The sequence below is a fragment of the Conger conger genome, chromosome 4 (assembly GCF_963514075.1).
Source record: "Conger conger chromosome 4, fConCon1.1, whole genome shotgun sequence".
Lineage (NCBI taxonomy): Eukaryota > Metazoa > Chordata > Actinopteri > Anguilliformes > Congridae > Conger > Conger conger.
In genome coordinates this window covers 37,416,398-37,430,578 of record NC_083763.1, presented here as the reverse complement: position 1 = coordinate 37,430,578, position 14,181 = coordinate 37,416,398, and the positions used below count along the sequence as shown (strand labels likewise).

Here is a 14,181-nt window from a genome sequence, read left to right as displayed (position 1 = left end):
ATCACTCCATGCCGCACAAGCAGCCTCCCTCTCCTCTGCTGCCTTCGACACTGTGGATCACTCCATCCTCCTGTCCGCCCTGTCAGCAACGGGCATCTGTGGCACAGCCCTGGACGGGATTGAGTCCTACCTCTCTGGTCGCTCCTTCCAGGTTGCCTGGGCCGGTATGGTATCGACACCTCGACCCCTTGCCACAGGAGTTCCCCAGGGCTCAGTCCTAGGCCCGCTTCTTTTTTCTCTTTACACTCGTTCCCTTGGCTCTGTGATCACTGCACATGGGCTATCCTACCACTGCTATGCGGACGATACCCAACTCTTCATCTCGTTCCCACCATCTGATACACAAGTTTCTGCCCGTATCTCTGCTTGCCTGAGTGACACCCAGAGCTGGATGGACAACCACCATCTAAAGCTCAACCCAGGCAAGACCGAAATGATATTCATCCCTGCTAATACCTCTCCCCATTTGGATCTCTCCATTTCCCTTGGGGATACCACACTTATGCCATCATCCAGTGCAAAAAACCTTGGCGTGGTGATGGACAGCAGACTGTCCCTCTCAGAGAACATTGCTGCAGTGACCCGGTCATGCAGGTTCTTCCTATACAACATACGGAGAATCCGCCCCTTTCTCACCCCCTACTCGACCCAGCTCCTGGTCCAAGCGATGGTTCTGTCCCGCCTGGACTACTGCAATTCCCTCTTGGCTGGCCTCCCAGTGTCCGCCATCAAACCCCTCCAACTTATCCAGAATGCAACAGCTCGTCTGGTCTTCAACCTTCCCAAATACTCACACGTCACCCCCCTGCTTACTTCCCTCCACTGGCTGCCTGTCATGGCTCACATCAAATTGGTGCTAGCCTTCCAAGCAGTTAAGGGGTCTTCCCCAGCTTACCTACAAAAAATCATCAGACCCTACACCCCTGCCAGACCTCCACCTCACGCTCACGACTACTGTCTGTTCTGGCTCCACGGTGGTGGAACGAACTCCCCGTTGAGGTCAGAACTGTAGAATCTCGTCCCACCTTCAAGCGCAAATTGAAGACGCACCTCTTCAAGCAGCACCTCTACCCGTCCCTCCCTACCTCCCTGTGAACCTTAATTGTTGTCTTTCTCTGATTTACTTTTTTGTGTATTGGTATTTTTATTTTGGCCACTCCTGCTGTGCACCAAATGACACCTTCGGCAAGATATGGATGACTTGGCCTATTAAACACTATATGTTGCCTAATCACCCCAGACATGGGCCACACCTGCGATAGGTTGCTTCTCACCTGTCCAAGTTCCTCATTCAGGTTTGATGTCCGTGCCATGGCTGGTGTGTCAGTCTCCTCATAGTACATTTCCACATCCTGACAGACAGGTAGAAAAACAGACTGATGAACAAATACATACTGACACTAGTATTTATGTAATGATTCATAAACTCCTTTTGTATATTATTGGCAAAAGAAATAGGCCACTGGGCTCTATTTTTACGATGGAAAGGCAATCGCAAATGCAAGGCAAATCCTGATGCAGATGAAAAAGAGGCATGATCCATAAAGTTTTGGTATTTTAAAAATACTAACACACTGCACATGGTGCATCAAGGCAGTTCAGATTGCTGTAATGATTTGCATTACATTAATCTAAATGCCTTTTGTTTCAAATCAAATTCTGGTCCCCTGTGCATCCTCTTTCAAGGCTATGTTTGGTCCAGTTCCAGCAAACATACATCTTTTCAAATTTATGTAATTTGAGTTTAGTGCAGGCAGGCAATTATTGCCTTACAGGTGCATGCTTTCTGTGTTGAGGCCATGTATACTACTGTCACGGTTGTTGGCTCTAGTCTGATGTATTCCCGCTGCGGGCGCACTTGTCATATTTTTGCCAATGTGGTGATAAGTTCACTTTGGCTATCAGGTAATCAATACCTGCGTGCTGAATACTGATTCAATTCTCTGCCAAGTGTGGTCTGATTAACTGCCAGCTGCGTGCCTTTCTTTTCAAGTCCCGCATCTTGTTCAATCGGCGCTTGTTTGTCAGATTTAGATAGCACGTTGTTTTTATTTCTCATTTGTGCATTAGGTGAGGTGTGACTGACGAGTCCCAGTGACCTGTTGTATCGGGGTTTATGGGAGTTAAACACGCAGTGATGACAGTCCATTCACCTTTATTTTGTGCACAAGTGTTAGACACATGATAGTTGAAGGACGGGATTCCTTTGGGAATTGAGACCCCGTCAGATTCTGTCTAGGCCAAGTGTTAGGGTTTGGCTGATAGCGGTGCGTACCTCCGATAGCCCAGGGCTCTAAGCAGGAGACCCTTCGGTACCCCTCGTGTTTTTAGCTTGCTATTTCATAGGGCTCCTGCATGGTCATTGGAGCCTCGTGAGAATTTGGTGATTCTGCGGTTGCGGTTGTCCTAAAAGTCAAGTGGTGTACATGATCGTTGGAGTATCGCTCCCCCTTTAGATGAGGGCTTTGCAAACTTATCAATAAGCTTGGGGTTGTTTGACTGAGACCCCCATCACTTCCTACCTCTGTAGTATTGCTGCGGCATCAGGTGAATTAGAGGGTTAATGTGTTTCATGGGTTCCCATTTCTTTTTAAAGTAATCCTGCTTCATCAATGAATTAGATTGTTAAGGTTGTTTAGTTTATTCTAGTGTTGGGGCCAGTATTCCTGCTGTGAAATCAGAGACTGTATGTCTTTCATTATCACGTTACCGTTTCGGTCCTAGGTAGGCTATAACGCAGTTGGGAGCCTGGGTAGGCGTCTCCCTTGTGCTATTGGCATACCTATGTTCTACTGGCCTCATTTTACGACGACCATAATCTGTAGGACGTATGGTTGAATTTCCCTGCCATTTGTTGTTTCCTCACTCGATTCAGATTAAACTTCTTGGCCATTTTGATAGGTCGTTTTATTGGTTGGCTAATTGCAGGGGAGTTATTGAATCCCTTTCTTGTTTAAAAAGAGGAAATATATTTGCACTGGCATTAGCATGATAGCTGGCTAGTTAACTGGGTGACCAAACTCAGTTGCCGAATCTGCAGAAGAGGTTGACTGTTTGAAGCGCTGGTGGGACAGGGAAGCCTTCCAGGCTGCAGCCTCAGAATAGACCATCAGGGGGGAAAAAAATGATATGAGCACCCTTGGAACCAGAGAGCCAGAAATCCCAGTGTATTACTCTACTGTGTTTATAAAAAGGCCTCAAGCATTTTTAAATGCAAACAACAAAAAAGAAAGACATTTAAAAAAAGAAGAGAACTTAATGATATATATTCATTCACCATTCTATTCATTTAAGCTCATGATTATTTCAGTGAAAGTTCCCCCCAAAAAACCTTCCACTCTCTCTCACACTCACCCAGTTGATGAACAGGGCTTGTGTGAACCGGACCACCTCTAGTGTAACCAGTAGGCTGATGGGAATCAAGTTATTGTAGAGGATGATGAAGGTCAATAAATTATACCAGAAGTTGGTGGAAATATCCCCTAGAGATAAACATAGCAACATGTTGCATCACTTCACTGTTTGTGCGTGCACACACAAAACAGAAAATATCACCACTGGAAAGATCCCCTTTTAATACTGATTCAGATTTTTTTTCTAATGATACTCATCTACAAAATGATTGCAGTGTTACTATGCAGGGCCATACTTGGTTGGGTCATCATAGAAATAAACATATGTGTGCAGTTTTATCATAACCAGTCGTGAGTCACAACGCAGCCAATTTAACAAAAATTAATGTTTTTGTAAAAATGTTCATTTTTGGCTATTTTAGGCTTTCACCTTCATTTTCTAGAAAAATATCTTGGCTTTTATAATCTGCATGTCTTAACCCTCTGGGTTTGACGACACGATCAGATCAACTTTCCTTTCTATTTGGATGATGAACTGTGAGATTTTACCATACAGATGCAACGAACATATTGACAGAAACCTTAGAATCCTATTAATACCGACATATAATATTAATACTTTTAAGATGTTTTAAATTAAATTAATTAGACCACTGTGATTTCTTAATCTTTACTCATTAATATGTGAGTTTCGCTCCAGGCAAATTTGGCCCCTTTCATTCAAATTGAAATGAGGCGATAATTATTCTCCGGCATGGGACGGGTGATGCCATGTACGAGAACATCAACCGTAAACCACAATAAAATGACATACAAAAGCATAGGCTATTGGCTTCTGTTGAGGTAAACATTTTTCTTCATGGCACACGTTTCATTGCGGAAAATGGCACAAATGACTGGACGTCATGAGTAAGTGCATTTTTTCCGTGTGCACTGCAACTTTGTTTAAATATTCAGCAATATGCGCATTTGTAAATTCCCACACTCTAACCATTGCATCTCAAAATAATACATGCGAGATGTGTAGTGGCTTAGTGAGGATTCTAAAACTGGGTGTCCTCACACAATCAATATTAGCATACTATATCTACGTTCAAGGAAAAAACTGAAATAACTCAACAGACCAACTCCAAGAGTCTATTTCTTCCGATAATATTGGTAGATATGTGTGCTGTATTGCAACTTCTCGCTTTGTTTGTCTGAATATTCAGTAATGTTATAGATAAACAGGAACTGTTTTGAAAATTGGCACGCAAAACTGTTTGTGAATGGCATCTTCATTGTATGTAGTTTGTGTGGTTATTTCAATAATTCAATTATTTCAAAAAATGTCTTTGTTTCTGTCTTCTAAATGGCTCACTGAGTATTACTTTGTGGAAAGGCTTTGTCTTAGAAATAGGGAGGGGGTCAGGCCAGGTGTGAAAAGCCTACTTACCTGGCAGGACCGCACACCACATAAATATTCATTGAAGAAAGGCCATTAGCCCTCCCATTGTTAACTGTTGCTGAAAAATTGTTGTGACTTTAAATTAGTAGGTTTTTCTAATTTATTTTATATTTCTAATTGGAATTGATACTCTTGTCCTCTTTTGATACCCATGACCTGGATGAACACATTTCAGTGATCCAAAAAATGTTGTTACAATCGATTGGTATGTGTTTTTACATCATCTGTGCACATGTTCAAAACTCTGGAAATGTCAAGTACATCTGAGGTAGTTAAGCACGGCTTAAATGCTTAAATGCATTAGGCACAATGCGAGCTCACTATTATTTTGGACGTCTTTCCTAATGATTGAGTTATGAGATGAGGAAAAAAATGAGTTCCCATGGTGATCAGCAGAGCAAAGACTCCAAAACGTCCGTTATTAAAAACAAAGAATTAGAATGAAATGCGGAAGACGAAGATGAACACGGAACTAGTGCTGGTCCGATATTTTCAATATTTATATTTCCTTTTGAAGTCATTTCTACAAGGATCTTTACTGTTATTTTTATTAGGAGAGTTGTCAAACAGTATTATACCATAGCTTCGACTTTTTGCCTTCAACATTATATTAGCTACCAAAATTATATAGTGGGCCTTTATTTGGCTAATTGTCACAGCTATACAATTGTGAATGTCTGTGTGGAGTACAGGCAGACACACCTGTGCGGGATAGGTACCAACAAGTCTCTTCAGGATGTTGTATATTCCAGATGGCTGCTCCTACTGAGCTCACCAGTGCCATGACCAGGAGAATACAGAACAGCACCAGGATCTGCATGTTGGTGACACGCTCCACATTGGACCGCTTCAGTGGAGCCTTCGTAGAGTTCTGGTGAGGTACACAGCCACAATTACCCTCTGCAAGAATTCTAGAACAGCCTGCTACTGCCTCTAACTTCCTGTTTCTCCCCACCCCACTCTTAAGACAGAGAGGCCATTGAAGCATTAAAACATTTTATGATAAACCTGCATGAGCTTGGAGTCGTGTCCAGTGTAGACTACAATTCCCACAACCCACTGCGTGTTCCTCAGTTGGGCACCTCGCAGCAGCACTTGATCTGGTCCCACAGGAACTGGGCTGGAACACAGAACCTTGCCATCACATGACACATCACACACAAATTGGAGATCAGCAAAGTAAAACAAAGGGCTCTATGCAATCACTTATTTTGCTCCTTGTTGTTCGCCTGACCCGCAAATCGATTGAGGTCCAACATCTTTAAGGAAATTTCAATCCATTAATTCTCAGACTTAGAAGCTAGAAGGCTCCCAAACTTTTCAAGTTCTCGACTTCACTTATTTTTATCGCCTGATTTTCTTGCTTCTCCCGATGGGTGGAGCTGGGATCAAGAAAAGGAGCAAGGAAAGGAATACATAGCTGAAAAATAAGTGATTATAAAGAGCCCAGCGTCTCATTAGAGGAAAATGTGGAAAATTGCGTCTACCTCTCCTATCTTCAAGCAACAGATGATTACAGATTTTAGAGTGCAGGAAAATGCACTAGAGTGAATTATTTATGCAATAATACACAACTGAGATAATGTCACTACTGAGCTGCGTTCGCATGAGGCCAAAGATCAACTAAGTAACAGTTTCACCAACATATTTATAAATAATAAAAAAACAACTGAAGGAACAATACAGTAACTTGGGTTAAAACTTATGCCGAGCCGTATTACAACAGAATGGAACTGCAAGGTGTTGCTAGGTTATGTATCTCTGAGGTAATGAATCAGCCGAGCAAAGCGGTTTGGTTTTTGCCAAGTTAGGTGTGACTTACGTGATAATGTCACTCCTTTGAATGTCTCTCAGTCAATCAAAATGCAAGGTCGGAACTAACTCTTGTATACATATTTAGGCACTTGTTTTTTTACCACAGTACAAAGCATTTGCATTATTTTCCAATGTGATATCAATGTTTCATCTTAAACCATCATAAGTATGGAGGACCAGAAAGAGAGAAAATTATATTTACATACAGTGAGCAATTATGCAAATATTTAATTAGCCAATCATGTGACAACAACTAAATGCATAAAAGCATGCTGGCGTGGTCAAAAGGTTCAGCTGTTGTTCAAACCAAATATCAGAATGGGGAAGAAATATGATCTAAGTGACTTTGACCGAGGAATGATTATTGGTGCTAGACAGGGTGGTTTGAGTATCTACGAAACTGCTGATCTCCTGTGATTTTCACAGAAACAGTCTCTAGAGTTTGGAGAGAGTGGTGCAAAAAACAAAAAACATCCAGAGTACAGCAGTTCTCTGGGCAAAAACACATTATTAATGAGAGAGGTCAATGTAGAAGGGTCAGACTGGTCGAAGCTGACAGGAAGGTGACAGTAAAACAAATAACCAAACAAGCAACCAGTAGTGGTAGCTAGAAGACCATCTCTGAACACACAATGCGTCTCACAAACACACAAAGGCTACAGAAGACCACTAAGTCTAAAAGCAAGAATGCTTTTTTTTTGTGCTTTTTTTTACTGTTTATAAATGATTTAAAAAAAGGCCCTGTGCAAAGGTTTTGGAGCCCTTTTTGATTATTCTTTGTTACTTATATGATTACTAAGGCCCAGACCCAGGTGATTTACTTGCAAGGGCTTAAATGAGTCAGGTGAGTATAATTCCAGGGCTGAACTTTATCCAACTGCAGTGACTGTTCTGTCTGGATTCCTTGAAACAGTTGTCCAAGGATTTGAGAATGAAGATGGTTCATTTCCACCAAGAAGGAGGATGCAAAACTCTCAATGTTTCGAACTACCTATTTCCAAGTATAATGGAACAGTTGAAGTCAAGGCAAGGCAAGTTTGTAAGAGCAAGGAAGATTTTAGATAGAATGGCCAGAAACCTGGAGAGAAATACTCAGAAGAACACTGCAAAAGAGCGGCAAAAAAGAGTAGCAGACAGGTCTAGCTGTTCACAGGACAACACAAATAACGTACTTTATATAACAAAGACCTACAGCGGTGTACAAAAATGTCTAAAAAGCCTATCTAAGGGAACCTCTAAATGGACCTCAAACCTGACCTCTAAATGGTACAACATTAAACATGACACATTTCTTATTTTATTTTACTGTATTTTTTTCACACTTTCAAACTAATAAGAAAAGGCCCTGTGCAAAAGTTTGGGAACCAAACAGTTAGTAATTTGTAACTCCTTCTTGAGCAACTATAACTGCTTCTCAACACTTCCTGAAGCCGTTTAAGAGTCTTTCAACTCTCGCTTTTGGAATGTTTCCGCACTCTTCCTGACAATACACATCTAGCTCAGAAATATTCATTGGCCTCCTTGCATGTTACTGTAGGGACCACATTTCCCACAGGACAATTCCGCGATGTCCCTGCATGACGTCTAGCTCGATTCAGCTAATCCCGTAATGGCGGGAGCAATACACTTTCCCTGCATAAGAGCATGGCATGCTCTTGGGAAACTCTTCTTCTTCTTTTACGACGCACCATGTTTTGACGCTCTTTTCTTCACCTCAGCAGCCTCCGTCTCCTGCAACATTAACGCCCTGTCTCGACACTCAGACAGAGGCCTCTACAGCGCACCACCAGGCTTACAGACACACCTAGTTTATCTCACGGTAACTTAGTGGCCTATAGGGAGTGGAAACTGGTGTATACGGAATGTTACATCAGTTTACCACTGCAAAGCACAGCAACAAACTTTTTCACCTGAAAAAAGAACCAGTGGACATTTTTTCCAGAACCGAACAGGCCAGACGACAACGCGCAGCCCACGGGAACATCCCAGCTCTGTGCATCTGCCTAGGACAACGGTTCACATTACCATCGCCGCTCCTACAAGGACAGCATGGCTTTTGGATCCAGCAATGCGTATGGACTTAAAGACTAAACAAGCATTTGCAGGCATAGCTAGTCTTAACTGATATTGTGAATCTGTATTTTTCTATTTGTGTTACCCTTGAATGCATTCTGTTAGCCGTATATGTACGTGAATAGATTTGCCGTCTTTCGTGCATATATAGAGTAAAACTACACGTAGTAGTCTGTCTTTCCAGATAGGCAGATTGTGGCAACACCGTGGATCGAACCACGACCTTGCAGGTCCCAGTCATGTACCTTAACCACTACACTACAGGCTGCCCTGTATGGCATGTACATTTTCAGGAACTTTCCTGTCTGTGTAGGCTAATGGATCTGTTAATGTTACAATATTTAAAATAGTCAAACTCAGAATGATATCAAATGATGTGCAAATTATTTTTATCCGTGGTTTATCAGGGATTATTGTCACAGCTGTCATTGTCTCGAGGACTCAACAGGCAGTTACCAAAATATAAAGGGTGCCCAGCTCTGCCATAACCTGAAGTTGTTTGAGACAGTGGGAGACGGTAAGACCATTTTCTCCAAATCGCAGGGCAAGGTTATTGACTACTGTGTCCGTTATTGTTCAAATCTCCAAAAAACTGAAGTCAGTACCTCGGTAGGGGAAATGCCTGTAATAAAATGTTGAGGACAATATAAAAATAATATAAGAACGTCTGTCTCAACAGTCTTCATATGGGCGTCAGTTACATCGGGATATACCTTTATTACTAACGCGGCGTTTATGTATGAGATTTGGTTATTACCATACTTGTGGAAATGGTGGGGCAATATAAAAAATCTAAGTCTCATGAACATAATATAATAACTATAAATTAGCAATTTCAGTTAATATTCAAATTAATTTTTAGTAAAATTAAGAATTAATAGTTCTTAACTAAACCAGAATACTGTACATTCATTTGATACGGAATTAATATGATTAAAATAATTCAGCTAAGAAAAGGTCAAGGCATTTTGGGAGTGCTTTGATTAAGCAGAGACTTCATTAAATATGAGAGTAATATACATACAACCTTGGAAAATATAATAACATTTATTGAACACAAAGTACCAAAAAGGGCAAAGTAGAATTCACTACTATAATGTAAAACAAACTATGTGTAAGTGCGTGTGCATGTCTGTGTGTGTGTGTGTGTGTTCATGTCAGCACTGGATGAGCAGGTATGTGGGGGTGTGATTGTATGTTCTCCTGCATGCGTGTGGTTAAGCAGCCTGGTGTCTCTGCACCGTGGACACATGTTCAGGGAGAACAAAGAAGCTAAGATGAAGAAACATAAAATAAAAATATGTTTTGTGCTTACTCAGGTTCCCTTTGTCTAATATTACATTTTGTCAAGTGACAAATATGCAATTATGGAGGATTATTATAGACTGTCAGGAAGGAGGCAAATATTTTTTCAGGGCACAGTAAATAAACAGGTTGTGTTCAAACAGGAGAACAAGGAGACATGGTGGAACTTAACTAAGGGTACATCTGATTTATTTACAGCTCTCATTCCTATATTCCTCTATAAAGTTTTCTTTCACTTTCTCTCCTGCTTTTAATTTGTTTTTCCAATGTTATTTTTAATCTTATGTATATCAGTAGCTATTAAGAAGTGCCCGAAGATTTACATTTCCCATTTTACCATGCACACATTCGTGTACTTTTAATATTATTACTGTATCATAAATGGCCTATTCATTTTCATTTTACTGTGAATTAATCAATATTCTTTGGAAAGATGTTTAAAAATGTCACACCAAGACACCATTTAAAATGGAAACTGCATGGAGAGAGAAAGAAGGGCAGTACTTGTTGTTATCCAGGTGCAGCGTTCCAGTAAAGTCATAGAGGTGACGGTTGGGTGCCTCACATTCTAGCCGTCCAGACAAAATCATCAGCTCCTCTTGTGACTGTGCACTGGCAGTGAGGGAGAGCCCCTGGAACACACACACATACATGCATGCACACAAACACACAGGGTATGAGATAAAATACTGTGATTCTTATTAGATACACGTGTGTATGACACACGCACATTCTATGTGTTTTTGTAGATTCTGAGCATTTTATGATGGACAAATTGTACAGATCACAGATTGCAGATCACACCAAATCCCTCCAGACCCACCAGCAGCCTGCATCAGTATATGTATAAGTAAAATAGCAAGAATATATCATTATTAGTGTTGACTGTGGTCAGCCTTGATAGCGTGATGGACTTTATTTTTCTAGATGAATACGTAATATACAGTGGCAAGAAAAAGTATGTGAACCCTTTGGAATTACTTGGTTTTCTGCATTAATTGGTCATAAAATGTGATCTGATCTACATGTAAGTCCCAAGTATAGACAAACTCAATGTGCTTAACCTAATACCACACAAACAATTATAATATTTTATGTCTTTATTGGACACATCCATTGAACATTCACAGTGCTGGTGGAAAAAGTAAGTGAACCCTTGGATTTAATAACTGGTCAAACCTCCTTTGGCAGCAATAACCTCCAACAAGCGTTTCCGGTAGCTGCTGATCAGGCCTGCGCTACGTTCAGGAGGAATTTTGGACCATTCTTCCTTACAGAACTGCTTCAGCTCAGCCATATTCTTAGGATGTCTGGTGTGAACAGCTCTCTTGAGGTCATTCCACAGCATCTCTATTGGATTCAGGTCTGGACTCTGACTGGGCCACTCCAAAAGGCGGATTTTCTTTTTTTGAAGCCATTCTGTAGTAGATGTACTTCGATGTTTAGGGTCATTGTCCTGCTGCATCACCCAACTTCTACTGAGCTTCAGCTGGCGGACAGCCACCCTGACATTATTCTGTAGGATACCTTGATAAACTTGAGAATTCATTTTCCCCTCGATGATGGCAAGCGGTCCAGGCCCCGAAGCAGCAAAGCAGACCCAAATCATGATGCTCCCTCCACCGTACTTCAACGTTGGGATGATGTTTTCATGTTTGCAGTGCCCTTTTTACGCCATACGTAGCACTGCGTGTTCTTTCCGAACAATTCAACCTTGGTTTCATCAGTCCACAAAACATTTTCCCAGTAGCGTTGTGGAGTGTCAAGGTACTCTTTGGCAAACTTCAGGCGTGCAGTGATGTTTTTTTTGAAAGCAGCGGCTTCCTCCATGGTGTCCTGCCATGGACACCATGCCTGTTCAATGATTTTCGTATGGTAGACTCATGAACAGATATGTCAACCAGTTCCAATGATTCCATCAAGCCTTTAGCTGTTACTCCAGGCTTCTTTTTTACCTCACTGAGAATTCTGCGTTGTGCCTTTGGACTCAACTTGGCGGGGCGCCCACTTCTAGGGAGAGTAACCACAGGACTAAATTGTATCCATTTCTAGACAATTTGTCTAACTGTGGACTGGTGAATACCTAAAGTCTTGGAGATTACTTTGTAACCCTTTCCAGTTTTATGCAAGTCAACAATTTTTGATTGTAGGTCTTTGGGGATCTCTTTTTTGCGAGGCATGGTTCACATCAGCAGATGCTTCTTGTGAATAGCAAACTCAAAACGTTTTATACGTTAAAGTAGCTCTACACCTCGCTCCAATCTTGCTTCATTGATTGGACTCCAGGTTTGCTAACTCCTGACTCTAATTAGCTTTTGTTGAAGTCATTAGCATAAGGGTTCACTTACTTTTTCCACCAGCACTGTGAATGTTTATTGGACGTGTCCAATAAAGACATGAAATATTATAATTGTTTGTGTGGTATTAGGTTAAGCACATTGAGTTTGTCTATACTTGGGACTTACATGTAGATCAGATCACATTTTATGACCAATTAATGCAGAAAACCAAGTAATTCCAAAGGGTTCACATACTTTTTCTTGCCACTGTATATAATACATAAGAGATTTGTGAAGCCAAAGCTTTGTAGCCTATCTTTGTAATTTAATGGTAAGCTAGTGCATGTTATTCATCCCGCTCTGGTAGGCCTACCATTTTTTAGGCTACAGTATCTGTGCTCTTGTTTTTGTTGGTTAACAAGAGCCTACCATTAAAACCCATTTCCTGAAATATCTTGGTTTAAGTAAATTATCATTATAAATAATTGTTTATATACGGTAGTACAATAGCTTACAGTAGTTAACCTACAATGTGAATAAAGTGTTAACCATGTGCTTCACGTACAGCTTGAGTCCAATACCCAATCAAAAAAGAAGCTTGAGTAACTTTAAGAGGTGAACAATGGTCTTACAGTAGTCACACCTTAAGCACAAATGTGAAACATTTCTCCAAAAGGCATAGGTTTTATTTTATCTTATATTTTATTACATTGTATTTATTTTGTATTTTCACACCACTAGATGTTATTCAGCTCTGTAGGCCAAAGTAATTGAAAGACTCATTATTATTGGTTTTGGAGCCTATTGTGACCTTGACAGCCATCAGCCAACATAAAAATATGGCCTGTGGGAGAGTGTATGTTCGTTGTTAAGATTTAACTGCATAAAACACAACAAAGTTCCTTATTTCTATAATGTTACCAAAGTTGCCAGTTGGCAAAATGCGACCTGGCTGTAACCGCTATCTCAGTCCCTCCCTACTAGCGAGGGTGTTTTCCTCTGTCTTTTTTTTGGAGGGTTGGACTTCAATTTGAACATTTAAATATACAAATTGCAACACTTCTCCTAATGCACAAGTTAAAATTGTATTATTCTATTTATTTTGTACTATAACATAAGAGATGCTTTTCAGTTTTGTAGCCAATTGTGACCTATTGCCTTCTACCTACAGACCTGCATAACAATATGACCTAAGCGAGAGTATATGTTTACTTTTTATATTTTACATTTTACTGCTCAATACACTTTTGAAAAAGTAAGGAAAAAGCGCAACACTGCTACTTTACAGAGTCACCACTTTATTGGCACTGCTCAATACACTACAGGACTATATGATACTAGATGGTTTTTTGCTGCTTTTTTCTCCATTGTACCAAATCCTGATGTCCAAACCATGGTGTGAACCAAACCGTGACTTCTGCGCACTATTACACCCCTACTATCTGGTTTGGGCTTGGCATTCGAGACACGTTTAAAAACTGTTGAGATGTAAATGTTGAGATCAGAGAGTTAATGTTGCTGGAACAGTTTAAGAACTGTGTGCCTAATCTGTTGAAATTTACCTTTGTGAGCAAAAGGAGGTAAAGCTTTAAATCTGAGAGGCACCATTGTTCCACAATCTGACATCATTTTAAAGAATCTGGCCACATAAATGTCCTCAGTTAAAATATAATGCTGATATTATTTGCCACCTCAGGAGCCAGGACATGTGAAGCCTAGATGCCCAAGACTCACCAAGTGGGAGAATCGGGGAAAGGTTGTCGCGTTGGTCATGAGAATGACTAGGGGTCCTCACAGAGGACAACTTCAGCATATCCTGGGGAGCCAGAGGTCCCACTTACTATTCTAAGGGGCAGTCCAGTCTCTGCTGCTGTGAGACACTTTAGTTTTCCCTGTCCCAGGTTCCCAA

General features: G+C 40.8%; 1 protein-coding gene across 4 annotated transcripts in view; it reads right to left on the bottom strand.

Annotated features, from left to right (window-relative positions):
- atp8a2 (ATPase phospholipid transporting 8A2) overlaps positions 1-14,181 on the bottom strand; it is a 241,996-nt gene that overhangs the window by 103,285 nt on the left and 124,530 nt on the right. For all 4 annotated transcript variants that reach the window (XM_061239651.1, XM_061239653.1, XM_061239652.1 and 1 more), the window contains 5 exons: positions 10,498-10,625; positions 5,809-5,920; positions 5,503-5,671; positions 3,355-3,482; positions 1,275-1,352 (listed from right to left, as the gene is read on the bottom strand). In XM_061239651.1, coding sequence (XP_061095635.1) covers positions 1,275-1,352; positions 3,355-3,482; positions 5,503-5,671; positions 5,809-5,920; positions 10,498-10,625 — 615 coding nt within the window. The remainder of the gene's footprint in view (positions 1-1,274; positions 1,353-3,354; positions 3,483-5,502; positions 5,672-5,808; positions 5,921-10,497; positions 10,626-14,181) is intronic.